The sequence below is a fragment of the Dunckerocampus dactyliophorus genome, chromosome 19 (genome assembly GCF_027744805.1).
Source record: "Dunckerocampus dactyliophorus isolate RoL2022-P2 chromosome 19, RoL_Ddac_1.1, whole genome shotgun sequence".
NCBI lineage: Eukaryota > Metazoa > Chordata > Actinopteri > Syngnathiformes > Syngnathidae > Dunckerocampus > Dunckerocampus dactyliophorus.
The window spans coordinates 14,954,632-14,969,772 of record NC_072837.1 but is presented as its reverse complement, the minus strand read 5'-3'; the positions used below and the strand labels follow the sequence as shown (position 1 = coordinate 14,969,772).

Sequence of the window (15,141 nt, the reverse complement as noted above, 5' to 3'; positions counted from 1 at the left end):
CCACTGACTGTCAATCAAAATTCAACAATTATAAAGGATTTTTTTGTACTGGATTTCATTAGATGGTCCTGATAATATCCATTTCTCATCCATGGGAGTCACAAAAGACGTATTTCATACATTAAAATTACACAGCTTGTATTTTGCCCGTTTCCATGCTGTGGTCTTGTTTTGGCAGCGTCGGCAGGTGGCGCTGTCACGCACGGAAGGACACGCACCCGGAGAGAGAGCCAGGCTAGAGTTGACTCCAACAGACTGGGTGAGAATGAGCAAGTGTCTAGAACGTAGAATGTAGAACGTAGAGTGAGGAAGTGTAGAATGTTCTCTTGGCTTCTTTCTTGCTCCACGCCGGCATGGCACCGTGACAGCGGGCGCCGCCGGCTGCTCTGACCGGAAATGAAGCGTCTCTGTCGGCGGCTGGCGGTGGCCGTGGCAGTGCTCGTGTGGCTCGGAGCGCTCGTCTACCTGCTGGTGCTCAGCCGGAGGAGGCTGCCCGAACTCGGCGTGGCTCCTGGGGCGGCCGCCGTTCCTGGTGTCGTTGCTGGTCCTGGTCCTGGTGTCGGCTCCGACAAACAGGTGAGACACGAACACACACACACACACACACACACCTGTCCCACGCGCACTTTTGTGACTTTTCCCGCCAACTTTCCTGATAGTTTTGTCGTGACTGCGCGTGCTCCTGCTTAGTTTGGTGGGTGGTGTTTGTGTTATGAGCAGGCACGAGGTGTGCGCACCTGTGCTGTGACGTAGGGAAGGTGAGGACGTCACACTTCCGGTCTTCACTGATCACGTGATCTTTAACTTCAAGTTAAAGCTGCTGCTGCTGCTGCGTTAATTGACAGCTGTCTGCCATATACACAGTATGCAATTCCTATGTTCTGGTAGCTGTACTTCTATCAATCTATCTTTCTTTAATTCTCTTGAGTTTTCCCTTTAGGAAATCATGTCTAATCTGTTCCAGGGTCAAGCTGTGGCCAACATAAACGCTGTATTCAGTACGCAGGCAGTGTTTTAAGTCGCATTTTAACGTCCTTGACTGTCAATCATAGTGGATTCTGTTTTTCAGTTTTCTCTGACTCTTTCCCCAAAAATTCCAAACGGTCCCAGCTCAGAGCTTTGACTCGAGAGGTTGTGGTGTCATTCCAAACTTGTGGAAGGAATGCAGACGACAGGATAAGAAAGCCTGACTCCAAAACATGAAACTTTTGTGGACTTCTTGTCTGTGGCATCCATGTAGTCATGTGTTTTTTATGTATGCTTTACATCTCCATGGTGCTGCTGAGTGCATGATAATCTGGTTCATTTTCCACCCAGAGTGGCGACGACGGCGCTGCAGGATGTCTGTTATACAAATGATCCCCACCCGCAAGCTAATTGTGTCTGGAGGCTAAATTCTATTGATCCACACACACACACACACACACACACACACACTGAGCCTAACAACACTGAGGACAGAAATCATAGAAATAGATATTAGTGTGTGTAAAGAAACACTGTTAAAAAGTAATTAAGACAAAAATAGCAATAGGACCAGCTGCAAAAGTTAATTGATGATGAATCGATTATCCAATTAATCAGCAACTCTTTCGGTATCCGACGAATCGTTTATTGAAAAATGTAAATCTGATTTCAACCTCTCAGATGTGAATATTATTGAATTTCTTGATGAAAGCAGAGCTATTATCTTTGTGGTTCAGACAAAACAAGACATTCACACACAGCAGCATCGAAAACCGCAAGCTTGAGATTAATCGACTGTGAAAGTAATCGTTAGCTGCAGCCATAATCTAATCAATAATCAGTTCATGTTATTTTTACAATATGCCACACTTTAGACAACCCTGCCTTAGCAACTTCAGCTGTCGCCATCGTACATACGATCATCTAAAAAACAATTCAGTGTTATTTGTAGTCATTGTGTCAAATAAATAAATGAAATAATAATGAACAGTTTACCGTATTCATCTATTCTAGTTCATCATCACTCAGTCCTGTCCTAGTAAACAAAGAGGATTGCTACAGAGTTGACTGCAGTAGCGTTTAGAAGTGCAAGTTGAGAGCAGACTGATGCAAGTTTGTGCACTGGCATGCAATCCCGTGTCATTTAGCGTATTTCCAAATAACCTTTATGACAAAGTCAGCGTGTGTCAATGAACAAACTCAAGCCTGGTATCAGCAGCAAGACTCTTCATCAGCACCACTTTTCAGCCTTCCTCGCGCTGCTGTGAAGCGCCCCACAAACAAAATAGACATGTCTCAATTGGCACACTAGTATTTTGAGTGCATCGATGCACACTTGCATAGTTACACTTAGTATTTTGAGTGCATAAATGCACACTTGCGTACTTACACTTAAGTCTTTTGGGTGCACAAGTGCACACTTGGGGATGCACACTTAGTGTTTTGAGTGCATAAGTGCACACTTGCATGGTTACACTTGGTCTTTTGAGTGCATACATGCACACTTGCGTACTTTCACTTAGTATTTTGAGTGCGTACTTGCACACTTGCATACTTACACTTTAGTTTTTTAGGTGCACAAGTGCACACTTGGGGATGCACACTTAGTGTTTTGAGTGCATAAGTGCACACTTGCATGGTTACACTTGGTCTTTTGAGTGCATAAATGCACACATGCGTACTTTCACTTAGTATTTTGAGTGCATAAATGCACAGGTGCATACTTACACTTTAGTTTTTTAGGTGCACAAGTGCACACTTGTGGATGTGTCCTCAGTATTTTGAGTGCATAGGCGCACACTTGCATAGTTACACTTTGCTTTTTCACTGCTTTTTGCACTACTTTTGAGTGCACACATGCACACTTACATACTTACACTTAGTATTTTGAGTGCATACGTGCACACATATGCTTTTGAGTGCACAAGTGCACACTTGGGGATGCACACTTAGTGTTTTGAGTGCATAAGTGCACACTTGCACAGTTACACTTGGTCTCTTGAGTGCATTAATGCACACTTGCGCTCTTTCACTTAGTCTTTTGAGTGCTTAAATGCACATTTGCGTACTTACACTTAGTCTTTTGAGTGCACAAGTGCACACTTGCCTCCTGACACTTTGCCTATTGCACTGTTTTTTCCACTACTTTTGAGTGCACACATGCACGCTTACATAGTTACACTTAGTATTTTGAGTGCATACGTGCACACTTCGGCTTTTGAGTGTACACTTGGGGATGCACACTTAGTATTTTGAGTGTGTAAGTGCACACTTGCAAAGTTACACTTGGTCTTTTGAGTGCATACGTGCACACTTGGGGGTGTACACTTAGTATTTTGAGTGCACGAGTGTACACTTGCATAGTTATACTTAATCTTTTGAGGACATAAGTGCTCACTCCTGTACTTAAACTTAGTCTTTTTAGTGCACACTCCCGTTCCTACACTTACTTTTATGAGTGCATTAATGCAGACTTGCGTACCTACACTCAGTCTATTGAGTGATGCACACCTACATACTTACACTTTGTATTTTGAGTGCATAAGTGAACGCTTGTGACATTAGTTTATTGAGTGTATCGTTGAGAAATACGGCAAAACGCAGTACACTATCAGTAAGTAGATATTGCACTCAACACACTCAAATTGTGGAGTGTCCTGCCAACATTTGGATTGAAAAATAAAGGAAATGTTCAGGAAAATAAGTGAAATTCCTCAGACCCTGAGCAAGGGCGAACATTTATTACAACAATTTATTTGTGGCGGCCTCCACAATTAAATGACTATAAGGGAAACACTGGTTTTGAGTTCAACAGCATTTTGCCGTACTTGTCAGTGCGGATGCACTGATGCACTCAAAAGAGTAAGTGTAAATACGCAAGTGCGCCAATGTAGACACAGCAAACAGCTTGTCCTTCTTCTTCTTGATTTGTTTGACACTCAATGGCGCTTTAAACTCCGCCACAGCAACGCCTACAGGGCTTCAATGAAAGAGCAGTCGAGTGGTCAGCGTTGACTGTCCTTCACAGGCGATTAACTCGGGCGCCCTCCCACTTAAAAGCGCGTGCTCAACACTGTCGTTAGCGTGACTTTGAACACAACGTTGACTGGACACTTCATTAGGTACACCATCTCATCCGATCCAAGAGACAAAGAAAAAGATTACGTTGACTTTTGAGAGGTATTCAAATTCAATAAGTTTGTCACTATTATGATGTCGTGGATGATGCTGAAAGCTGTTTCTAATATTTTGGCCGTCTTATTTTGGGGAGTGTCAAAATATTAGGAACAGCTATTTTGTGAAGCCTTTCAAAAAGGCTTTTTGTCTCGTATTGAATCACATTTAATGAAGTGGCCTTTTACATGGAATTTTCTTGGAATGTATGCAGCGTGTGAGCATGTGTGTGTGTGTGTGTGTGTGTGTGTGTGTGTGTGTGTGTGTGTGTGTGTGTGTGCACGCTCTATTGAAATGCAAATGAATATTTCCCCCGTCCTGAAGGCATTAGCCTGCACTCATGTTTACCTCGCGGGACTACTTCCTACAAAGAATGACATGTCCTCTACACACACACACACACACACACACACACACACACTCATCTGCATGCATGCACACACACTGAGACTTTGAAGCTGCTTGTGTGTGCGTGTGCGTGCGTGTGCGCTCATGTGTGCGTGCTTCAGTTCAGTCTGAGGAGTCCAAACATGAGAGGAAACAAAAATGACGGGAATTTGCACTCACATCAAACACTTTTTACTGTAAAAACTGTACTTTATTTTTGCTTATGGGACATACAAGAATAATTACATTAAAAATGAATGCATTAATCCTGATTTCTTATACGGCAGCAATGTAAACACAACAATCTCACATGACCATCAACGCGGCCTCTGATTGGCTGCTTGCAGATGCCAAGCTTTCCGTTTTTCTTTGCTACTTTTCTCCAGTAAGCAAGCTGGACCTTCCATTTACTCACACACACACACACACACACACACACACGCGCGTGCGACATGATTCATTTGCCGGTCATGTGCACGTGCGGCGGCCATTGTTCCTCAGCGGGAGCTGTTCACGCAGGCGGGAGGGAGGGAAATGAGTTTTGTTGCAGCTGTAAGCAGCTCACAGTAACAATAATAAAAATAATAAAAATAGTCATAGTCATCATTCACTTTCATGCTGTGCAGCTGGCATGGCCGCCGCTGAGCATGGCCTCCTCCTCCTCCTTCTGAGGAACATTTCACCACCCCTTGGGGTCAACAGCAACTGTGCTTTATATGTATTATTTATTTTTATTTTAAATAATGAATTATAATTCAATTATTATAATTAAAGAATTTATTAAAATGTTAATTGAATATATTTATAATAAAACAATAAATAATGAAATAATTAGAATTGATGGTAATATTAATCATAGTTAAATAATTTATTCTGAATAATAATCAACTTTTTGAACATTCCGATATTCTGATGAATATTATATTATAGAGAGTTGTTGTATTGTCTTTAAATCATTTGCCGTGGTCAACCATTGTGGTATAAAGTACGTGTGCAAGGGGACAAATTAAGGTAAAGGTCTTATTTAGTTTAACGTATACTTGTAACACATGCACGTGCCGAACGTATGTTGGCTTAGTCATCTTAATGTCGTGGACTCAAACAGTTGACATGGAGTCATGTGACATAGCACTTATATACAGTACATTATATTATTATATACATGTAATATATAGATAGTGTGTTTCAATGTCTATTTGCTTATCTGACCGCTTTTTTAGTTGTTGCGCTTGTCCTGTCTTGACTTTAGAAGCTTTACCTCAAATAAAGTGTTGCTAACAGTGTGTTGTGACTGTTTTGAACACCCCCCATCCCCCGCCCTTGCCATCGCACGCAGCCACAATGATGAAGGAGCACATTTGTCCCCCAAAAAGCCTGACGGTGTGTTTTTCATTTTGCCGCTTTATGAAAGATTCCGTCCTTTCCCAAAAGAAAGCGCAATCATCAGCAAGTTAGCGTGCGGCACAATCAAGCACCTTTTAGGCGGCTAATTTACCACAGTGCACGTGTGTGCGTGCACATACGCCCGCACACGTGTCTGCTTTACACACGGTTCGAATTTGTGGGAGGGCAAATGATGATGTAGTGGACTCCTCACCGATGAACACACTTTCATACTTATGCTTAGTATTTTGAGTGCATATGTGCACACTTGTGTACTTACACTTAATTTTTGGAGCGCACAAGTGCGCACTTGCGCATTTACTCTTAGTCTTCTGAGTGCTTACGTGCACTCTTGCACTTACATTTCATTTACATCTTTTTAGCGCACTTGCATACTTACACTTATAGTCTTTTGAGTGCACACGTCCACACTTGCGTACGTACGCTTAGTCTTTTTAGCGTACTTGCGTACTTACACTTAAAGTCTTTTGAGTGCACACGTGCACACTTGCGGTCGTACGCTTAGTCTTTTTAGCGTACTTGCGTTCTTACACTTAAAGTCTTTTGAGTGCACACGTGCACACTTTGCGTACTTATACTTAGACTTCTGAGTGCACAAGTGCACACTTGTTTACTTACACTTAGTCTTTTGTGTGCATATGTGCACACTTGCGTATGTACGCTTAGTCTTTTTAGCGTACTTGCGTACTTACACTTAAAGTCTTTTGAGTGCACATGTGCATACTTGCGTACGCATGCTTAGTCTTTTTAGCGTACTTGCGTACTTACACTTAAAGTCTTTTGAGTGCACACGTGCACACTTGCGTACGTACGCTTAGTCTTTTTAGCGTACTTGCGTACTTACACTGATAGTCTTTTGAGTGCACACGTGCACACTTTGCGTACTTACACTTAGACTTCTGAGTGCACAAGTGAACACTTGTTTACTTACACTTAGTCTTTTCAGCGCACAAGTGCACACTTGCACACTTACACTTAGTTTTTTGAGCGCACAAATGCACACTTGCTTATGTACAGTTACTCTTTTGACCCCACAAGTGCACACTTGCAGACTTACACTTAGTCTTTTGAGTGCACAAATGCGCGCTTGCCTATTTGCAGTTACTCCTTTGACCCCACAAGTGCACACTTGCATACTTACACTTAGTTTTTGAGCGCACAAGTGCACTCTTGCATATTTACACTTACTCTTTAGACCCCACAAGTGCACACTTGCAGACTTACACTTTTTTTTTTGAGTGCACAAATGCACGCTTGCCTATTTGCAGTTACTCTTTTGACCCCACAAGTGCACACTTGCATACTTACACTTAGTTTTTGAGCGCACAAGTGCACTCTTGCATACTTACACAGCATACTTATGGAAGTATTGCATTTGAGACCCAGCATAGGTACAAGTATATATACTGTAATATACTGTGTGTGTGTGTTGTTGGTGATGCATGTAGGATTGAGACATCAATCTAGTTTATGGAGGATAAAGAGAGCAGAGAGAAAGCTAACAAGAAGAAGGAGAAAAGAGGACAATGATGGAGGAGTGATGCAGGCGAGGCCATGAGATGACGAATGGCGGCAGGAAAACAGAAGGAGGGAAGAGTATTGGAGGGGGGACACAAGAGCGAGACGACAGCGAGCAAATGAAGAACGTCAAAGTTGACAGACGACAAGATGTTTGCGCTTTCTCCTTTGTGCTGGACTGACGCCGCATGTCGCCATCGTTGCATCACACTTCTTCTTGTCTTTTTTCTTTTGCTTCTTCTTCTTCGTGGTGAGAGTTTGTGAGGACTTGCTGACCTCCGTGACAGGTGTCTGTTTGAGCTGAAGCCAGATTAAATACGCTGAACCACAGGGTACGTCGCATGTCAGGAACGCTGAGGGACGCATACTGAAAAGTCAAAGGATGCGGAGGACATTTTGCCCAAAAAGGCTACAAACATCATATATGTATACACGTTTTTTTCTGATGTGTTTTTTAGATTTTCAGCCAAGCGTTCGTGCGCCGTTTCACGCTGTCCGTGGTTGAAATGGATGAACACAAACGCTTCCTGCCGCTTCTTCTTCGTCATTTGTGTTACGTGGACATTTTTTCCGGTCGGCGGGCTGGTTGATCATCGAAATGAGGGATCAAAATTTTACAAAATGAGCGATCCTGGGAGAATCGGAATGTTAGTCCCGGTTCCCATCGATGCTCAATGCTCGATGCCCAACCCTTTGTATACTACTGATATCATAATATTATTATTAAATACAGTGATGATAATACTAATAATAATAGTGCAGAAAATGCATACAATTGTGATACTATTATTAGTGTTATTTTATATTATTAGTATTAACAATAATATTATTAAATATCACAAAAAATATAAATTATTTTATATTAATAAATATAATAATAGTGCATAAAATACTATCATCGGTGTAAATAATAATAATGAATATTATAAGTTGTATTATTTGTCTTAAATATAATAATATAAGTGGATAAAATGCAAAATATTATTATAATAGTTTGTTACTTTACATTATTAATAATAATAATAATATAAAATAACAGTAACAATAATAATAATAATAATAGTGTTAATAATAATAATAATTATTTTTTGTGTTAAATATAATAATAGTAAATAAATGACATAAAATAATAGTATTATTATTAGTGTTATTGTACATTATTATTATATTTAACACTAATAATAAAATAATTATTATAATTATTATTAGCAACACTAATATAAACACTAATATAACACTAAAATACTGCTACTAATAAGAATAACAATAATGTAGTGTTATTATTATTATTACTGTTATTTGTGTCAACATTACATCTTTTTTCCGTGTATTCTGCCTTTTTGCCGATAGTTGTGTTCATGGTTTGTGTTTAACAAGTTAGGTTAAGAAACATTTTTACATTTTCACAATTCAACCTGTCTGAAAAGGAGTAGAAAGAAGAAGACCTGATTTCACCCTGCCCTTTCTCCATGTCTCTACAGCTATTTTATTCATTTTTGCAATGTTTTCCCTTTTTTTTTTTTGCATTTTTTTCCCCGTTTTAGTTTAGTTTAACGCAGATAACCCTAAAGCTGCACTTTGGACACCCTCTGAAGTAAAATATCAAATAAAGTGGCCCCCACATACTTAAGTTTTTCCGAATGCGAAAGTTGGTGGCAGGAAAAAAAACAACCTATGAGGGAGGCTGGGGGCGGAGCTACAGCAGAGACAGCAAGTAGTTGCATCCACATTAGTCAGTGCGGAAAGAATTTTTCCACCTTTTTTTTAGCTCATTGAAGACACTGAAACTTGAAATGTCTGTCAAAATAACAGCCGGCATTGTTGCTTTCTTTTCAAAGGGTTTAATATTCTTTCAGAATCTGTTGCGGGCCCAAAAAAGAACAGGCTGCGGGCCACATATGGCCCCCGGGGCCGGAGTTTGGACACCGCTAACATAAGCTAGTGGTTCTTCTCTTTGCAGGAGATGAATGATTATTTCCTGTCTGCTTGCTCTGCAGTGTTTGCATCCCTCGCCACGAGGCTCTCACACACACACACACACACACACACACACGTGTGTATTGACCAGCAAAAGTAGATTTAGCAGTAGAAGGTGAAGGATTTTGCTGTGCTCCACTGTGCACGTACAGTATGGATTAGCCAGCAGTGATATCTATGGCAACAAGAAGCCAGGAGGTGGAGGAGGTGGGGAAGGAGGAGGAGGTGCTCAACATCTGGACGCTTTAACCCTTTCACCATGCTGCCAAAACACGCAGCCACTAACATTAATGTCTTTTCCATCTGCATCGCCTGCTTTTAGTGTGAAGGATAAACCGTGCATCTGTTGCAAGGTGACGTTCCAGCTGTCCACACACACACACACACACACACACACACACACACACACGCAGCCTTGTTTACTGTTACAGCAGTGATCAAATGTGGAAGTGGAACATTTACATGTCACACATTGAAATTTACAGGAGGCATGTTTTCTTCATGATAGTGTACACCGTCAAGGGACAATGCTATAGAAAGTCAACATGGATCTTCTTTAGAGGAGTCAGTGTACAGCTTGCATCGCAATACAGATGTCGCTGTGGATGTTGTGAGGTCCTGCTTCTCGACCAACGGCGCCTCTGCGAGAGGTACAATTGACGTTCAAACGCGATTTATCAAGCTCCCTGTTGATTTTCAACAAGACGACGCCTTCTTGTCCTGTTTATTTTGGCGATGTCACTTCCTGTCCATCTCTCCTTCACCTCCTCATTTCCTTGCTTCCTTCTTGCTGCTCCTGTGGTCACTTTGTCTTTTACTCGTGTTCTTCACGCTTCGTTGTTACGGCCGCCAGGGGAACAACTACACACACGCGCACACACACACGCACACACAGCCTTCTAATGGGCCCATTTAGACAAAGTGTGGCATCAGCAAGTGTGCCACTGAGCAATGAGAAGGAGGAGAAGATGTTAACACATCAACACTGCGACCCTACGAGTGTGTGTGTGTGTGTGTGTGTGTGTGTGTGTGTGTGTGTGTGTGTGTGTGTGTGTGTGTGTGTGTGTGTGTGTGTGTGTGCTGGTTGAGAAGAAATATGTCCGCCGGGTGTTCTGTTTTCTTTTGAACAGCACCAAAGAGGACATTTTATGACAGCACATCTTGTCAGGGGACAATACTAAAGAAAGTAAACACGGATGTACTTTAGAGCAGTCAGTGTACATCTTGTACAGCAGTATAGGCGCAATATTCACCGCAAATGAGCCAACACACAGCAGTTGCTGTGTAAATAATCATCTGGCAACACAAAGGAGCAGCAAGGTAATTGTGTGTCACTTTAGAGTTAAGGATGGTGCACGAGTGCTGCCGGCAGTGGGGAGCTGCGTTTCATTGAGGGGAATGAACGTGTTCAAGGACGCTGGTTATTCTGCGCACTCTTATGTGTCATGATCCGAGCCTCGCCCTAACCCGACGTCTGTGCCTTTTCCACCCGCAGATGTCCGACGCCGAGTGGGAGGACATGTTGGACGGTTTTGACGAGCGAAGTTACCTGAGCGCCCGACGCTGGAGGCCCGGCGACGACCCTTACACGCTGTACGCCTTCAACCAGAGGGAGAGCGAACGCATCCCCAGCAACCGAGCCCTGAGGGACACCAGGCACCTCAGGTAGGACACACACACACACACTAAGGGAGATACACAATCTAGAAGAATTTAATAGAAAAAAAGACAATGTTGTTAATGTTTGGAGCTAGCCATGTCGCTACACAAAGTCATCAAAGTCAACCTTGCATACTTTCATACTTGATGCGCATGCCAAGGACTCCGGACCACCGCCATGCCCAGCAGGCGGCGTGGGCGCTCATTGTGGGGCTCTGACTATGTCCTGGAGGGATGCTGATGCTGCAAGATGGCATCTGTTGGGAGCAATATCCGCGTGTGCGCGTGCATGTGTGTGTGTGAGATATAGATCATGTGCTTCCTCATCTGACTCATAATGTGTGTTTTCAAAGCCAAGCAAAGTTTCCACTAAGAAAGTTTGCCGTTCTTCTCTTTTTAGAGAATTGGCTCTTTTGGCTCGGCTCACTTTTTATTTGTTTTTGTTTATATTTTTTGGACTTTTTATACTTTTTTTAAAGTCATTTTATTAATTTATTTTTACACTTTTATTGAAGTCATTTTTAGTTTTATGAGTTTTTACATGTTGATTTAAGTCATTTTTATTTTTATTTATTTACTTTTACACTTTTATTTCAGTCATTTTTAAAGCACTTTTTGGTAAGTGATTTTTTTTTGCACTCATATTTAAACCATCTTTATTGTTATGAGTTTTTACATTTTTAAGCAAGTCATTTTTATTTTTGTTTTTGTTTATTTTTATAATTTTTTACACTTTTATTTCAGCCATTTTTTTTTTTACTTTTTTATATTTGCTTATCGCAATTAGACAAAAAGGTCCAATCAAATTGTGTGTATTTGTGAAACATTTTGGTGGAATTTACAGTGAAACAAAATCAACTAAACAAAATATAACGCCAAAAAAATGAGCAGAAGTCAAAGAAAAAGCAGTATCCAGGTTCACATGAGTGGCGCGGGACCAAAAAAGCAGTACAGTTGGCTTTGTTTCACTTCCGTTTCCATTATAAAAGTTGTCACCGGGACCAAAACAACACCCCGGACTGTCACTTGTGTTTGTTTTGGTACCAACGGAAGTTACTTTGCCTCCCCCTCTCACCTTTTGACCGTGGAAAGGCAAATAATGTTGCACAGTAGGCAAAGTGTAGCGCTTGTCAGTGAGGGGTCCAGGCAGGACGTTGCATGTTGGGGTCTGTCTAAGTCCTGGAGGGATGCTGATGCTGCGAGATCACATCTGTTGTGGATACTCGCACGACATCTTTTCTGTGTGTGTGTGTCACACGGTGCGTGTGTGTATAATGAGTAGTTGCATGCCTGTGTTTGTGCGTTACTAACACTTCCTGTGTGTGTGTGTGTGTGTGTGTGTTCACGAGCGTGCTTCCTTGTGTTTCCGAGGAGGGAAATGTGCTGTGTCGCTGGCATACGGCGGAGGGTTTGTGTGCGGCAAAGAAAGTGAGAAGAGCGTAGGAGGATGGGGAGTGGATGTGGTGGTGGTTGCGGGTGCATGATAACGTTCATTTATCTTGCTGGGGACCATGATGTGTGTGTGTGTGTGGTGATCTGCTGTATCAGCTGCTGTGAAGCCAGCACGTTAGCAGCATGGGGACATGAAAGACTCATGAACCCCCTCCCCAAAACATGATAGCATCTAGAAAGCCGAGCCGTTTCCTTTCGCAGAAACTCTTCTTCTTCTTCTACTTCTTCTTCTTCTGTGATGAGTGATGTAGATGGCTTTGAAGGTGATGAAGGTGGCAAAGACGGCTCTTTCCCTCTACCCCCATACAGTCGTCCCTCGTGTATCGCGGTCAGTTGGTTCCCGACCCGACTGCAATAAGTGCATTTCCGCAAAGTAGGATTCAATATGAATAAACAAAATCTTATGATTGTTAGTTCATAGCCCTGCAGACATGATATAATACCCCAAAAGTCACCTTTACACTCCTATTATTCTTTGTTTACACCACATTGCACAGGCTACAGGATCACTGCATGGACATAACAGATGGCCCCCGCTAGCGTAGCAAGCTACCAAGCTAACTAGCCTCTCCGATTTACTTATTCTAAACTTAAGACAGTGTTTCAAACGGAGTGGAGAAGAAGGACAAATAAGCCAAAAATTTACCACTTCCACACGGAATGAGAGGAGAATCTTTTTTTTCAGTCTCAGCCACGGCATGTCGACTCAGCTCTGCTGGCTCAGTAGCCAGTCTCCGTGCAGTGTGAAAGGTCATGTAATCTAACGTCTGATGCCTAGTGACCCCAGTACAGCATAGAACTTGTCTTTCAATATTTTTGACTAATAATTAGGGTTGGGCGTCATTTGAATTTGAACGATTCCAGTTTCAATTTCAATTCCTCTTTTTGATTCCGGTTCCAAACGATTTTCGAGTTCTTTTTGGATGAATTGATGAATTGAATCCATGAATTGTTTAATGATATGAACTTTTTTTTCATAAAATTTGCTATGAATTTCTTACAGGGCTATTTTCAACCAGTATATAAATATCAAAGCATTCGTCTTGTACTCTTTCACAAAAGATGTTTACTTTTGAGAAGTAGTATACTATGTTTGCTGCCTCAATGTTGGCGTAAAGTATTTTTAATGAAATCCTTATTTTGTGAACGCAGGTAAACAGGATATAGCCCACATCGCTCTTATTTTGAAGGCCGGAAATGTGTTGTATGAGTTGAGAAAGTCCCATGACTGCTGAGACAAATAATAAACTTGCCTAGCTGTAGCCGTAGCTTCTGTCCTTTATTTACACCAAACTTCCACATCAGCTAGCATCCTGAAACCCTGGCTTACGTTGGCATGAGACAGACGTCATTTATTCTTTGATTTCTCTTCCCGACGTAGCTCATCAAATCCGAGGTACCGTGTTATTTCTATTTCCTATTCCATGAATATGTGAACATTAACCATGTTAGTTGTGCACCCTCCTTCGCATGATGTCATTGTGTTGCAAATGTTGCACTGAGCCGACCGCTCTTTTTTATGTTAAGTTAAGCCAAACTTTTTAGCCGCTTCTTCCTCGCTGGCGCTCGCCGTCTTCTTCTTCGTTGGTGTTCTTCGTATATCTTCTGCTCGGCGGAGTGGGCATCGAATCTAGGCGTCGAAATAAAAATATTTGAACGATCCCGGGAGAATCTGAATGATAGTCCCGGTTCCCATCGATGCTCGGGACTCGATGCCCAACCCTACTTGTAATATGCGTAGACAACCTTGGAACAGCCATCATTATTGATTAATTATCTTTTTTTTATTGTAAGGGACGACTTTACTCACAGCCACGGATAGATTGCAGTCCTGTGGGCTACTGACAGTGTACGGATGCAAGTGTGCCAATTGAGACCCAGCATGAGTGTTGAATGTGTTGTTGTGATTGCTATTAGCAGTTAAAATCTCATCCGTCCACTCCATAGTTTATGCAGAGCGAATCGCGGCACAAATCTACTGTAACGTAGTTTGAAGTGGCTCAAAAGCAGCTTCGTGAGCAACGTTGCGGCAGAGTGACTGACAAGTGAGTCAGGGAGTAAAAACTAGAAGAACCAAGAAGAGGAGCACAGCCAGCAGGTGAATAAAAAGTCTGTTATTTTCCCAGCAGGCCTTCACATTAGAACAAGTGGCAGCTGCACAAACTCATCCGAAGCTCAAAGGGGAGAAAGGTGTTGTTTTTTTTTTACCCTCCACTTCATTAGGTACACCACCTAAGCACATCCAATGCTAAGATCATGTTGAATTCTTGCAATGCATCACGCTCACAGCTGCTGCTGTGCATTCAAAGACTGCACATACTGCAGGTCAGATGGGTGAGGTTTGGGGGGGGGTGTGGATTAATAAGGAGGAGCCGCTGAGAGGCGAGATGAGTGTGTGCATGTGCGTGCACGTGTAAAGCACTCCAGCGCCGGGCTATTATCTCAGTGAACTGGAGCACCTCCCTCAGCAGGGATGAGATCCAAGCACCGAGACAATGAGCTGAGGCACGCTGGGAGCAAACATGGCCGACTGGCGCGTTGATATGGCAACGCTACAAAAAAATAACACCGTCCTACTGCAAGTTAAAGAGCCAACATGAAGAA

The 15,141-nt window shown here is 42.2% G+C and overlaps 1 protein-coding gene across 2 annotated transcripts in view; it reads left to right on the top strand.

The window, feature by feature from the left end:
• The first annotated feature begins 233 nt into the window (after positions 1 to 233).
• Positions 234 to 15,141, top strand: part of galnt14 (UDP-N-acetyl-alpha-D-galactosamine:polypeptide N-acetylgalactosaminyltransferase 14 (GalNAc-T14)) — an 86,052-nt gene continuing 71,144 nt past the window's right edge. For both annotated transcript variants that reach the window (XM_054761816.1, XM_054761817.1), the window contains exons 1-2: positions 234 to 576; positions 10,922 to 11,091. In XM_054761816.1, the coding sequence (XP_054617791.1) occupies positions 397 to 576; positions 10,922 to 11,091 (350 nt within the window). In that variant the 5' untranslated portion in view covers positions 234 to 396. The remainder of the gene's footprint in view (positions 577 to 10,921; positions 11,092 to 15,141) is intronic.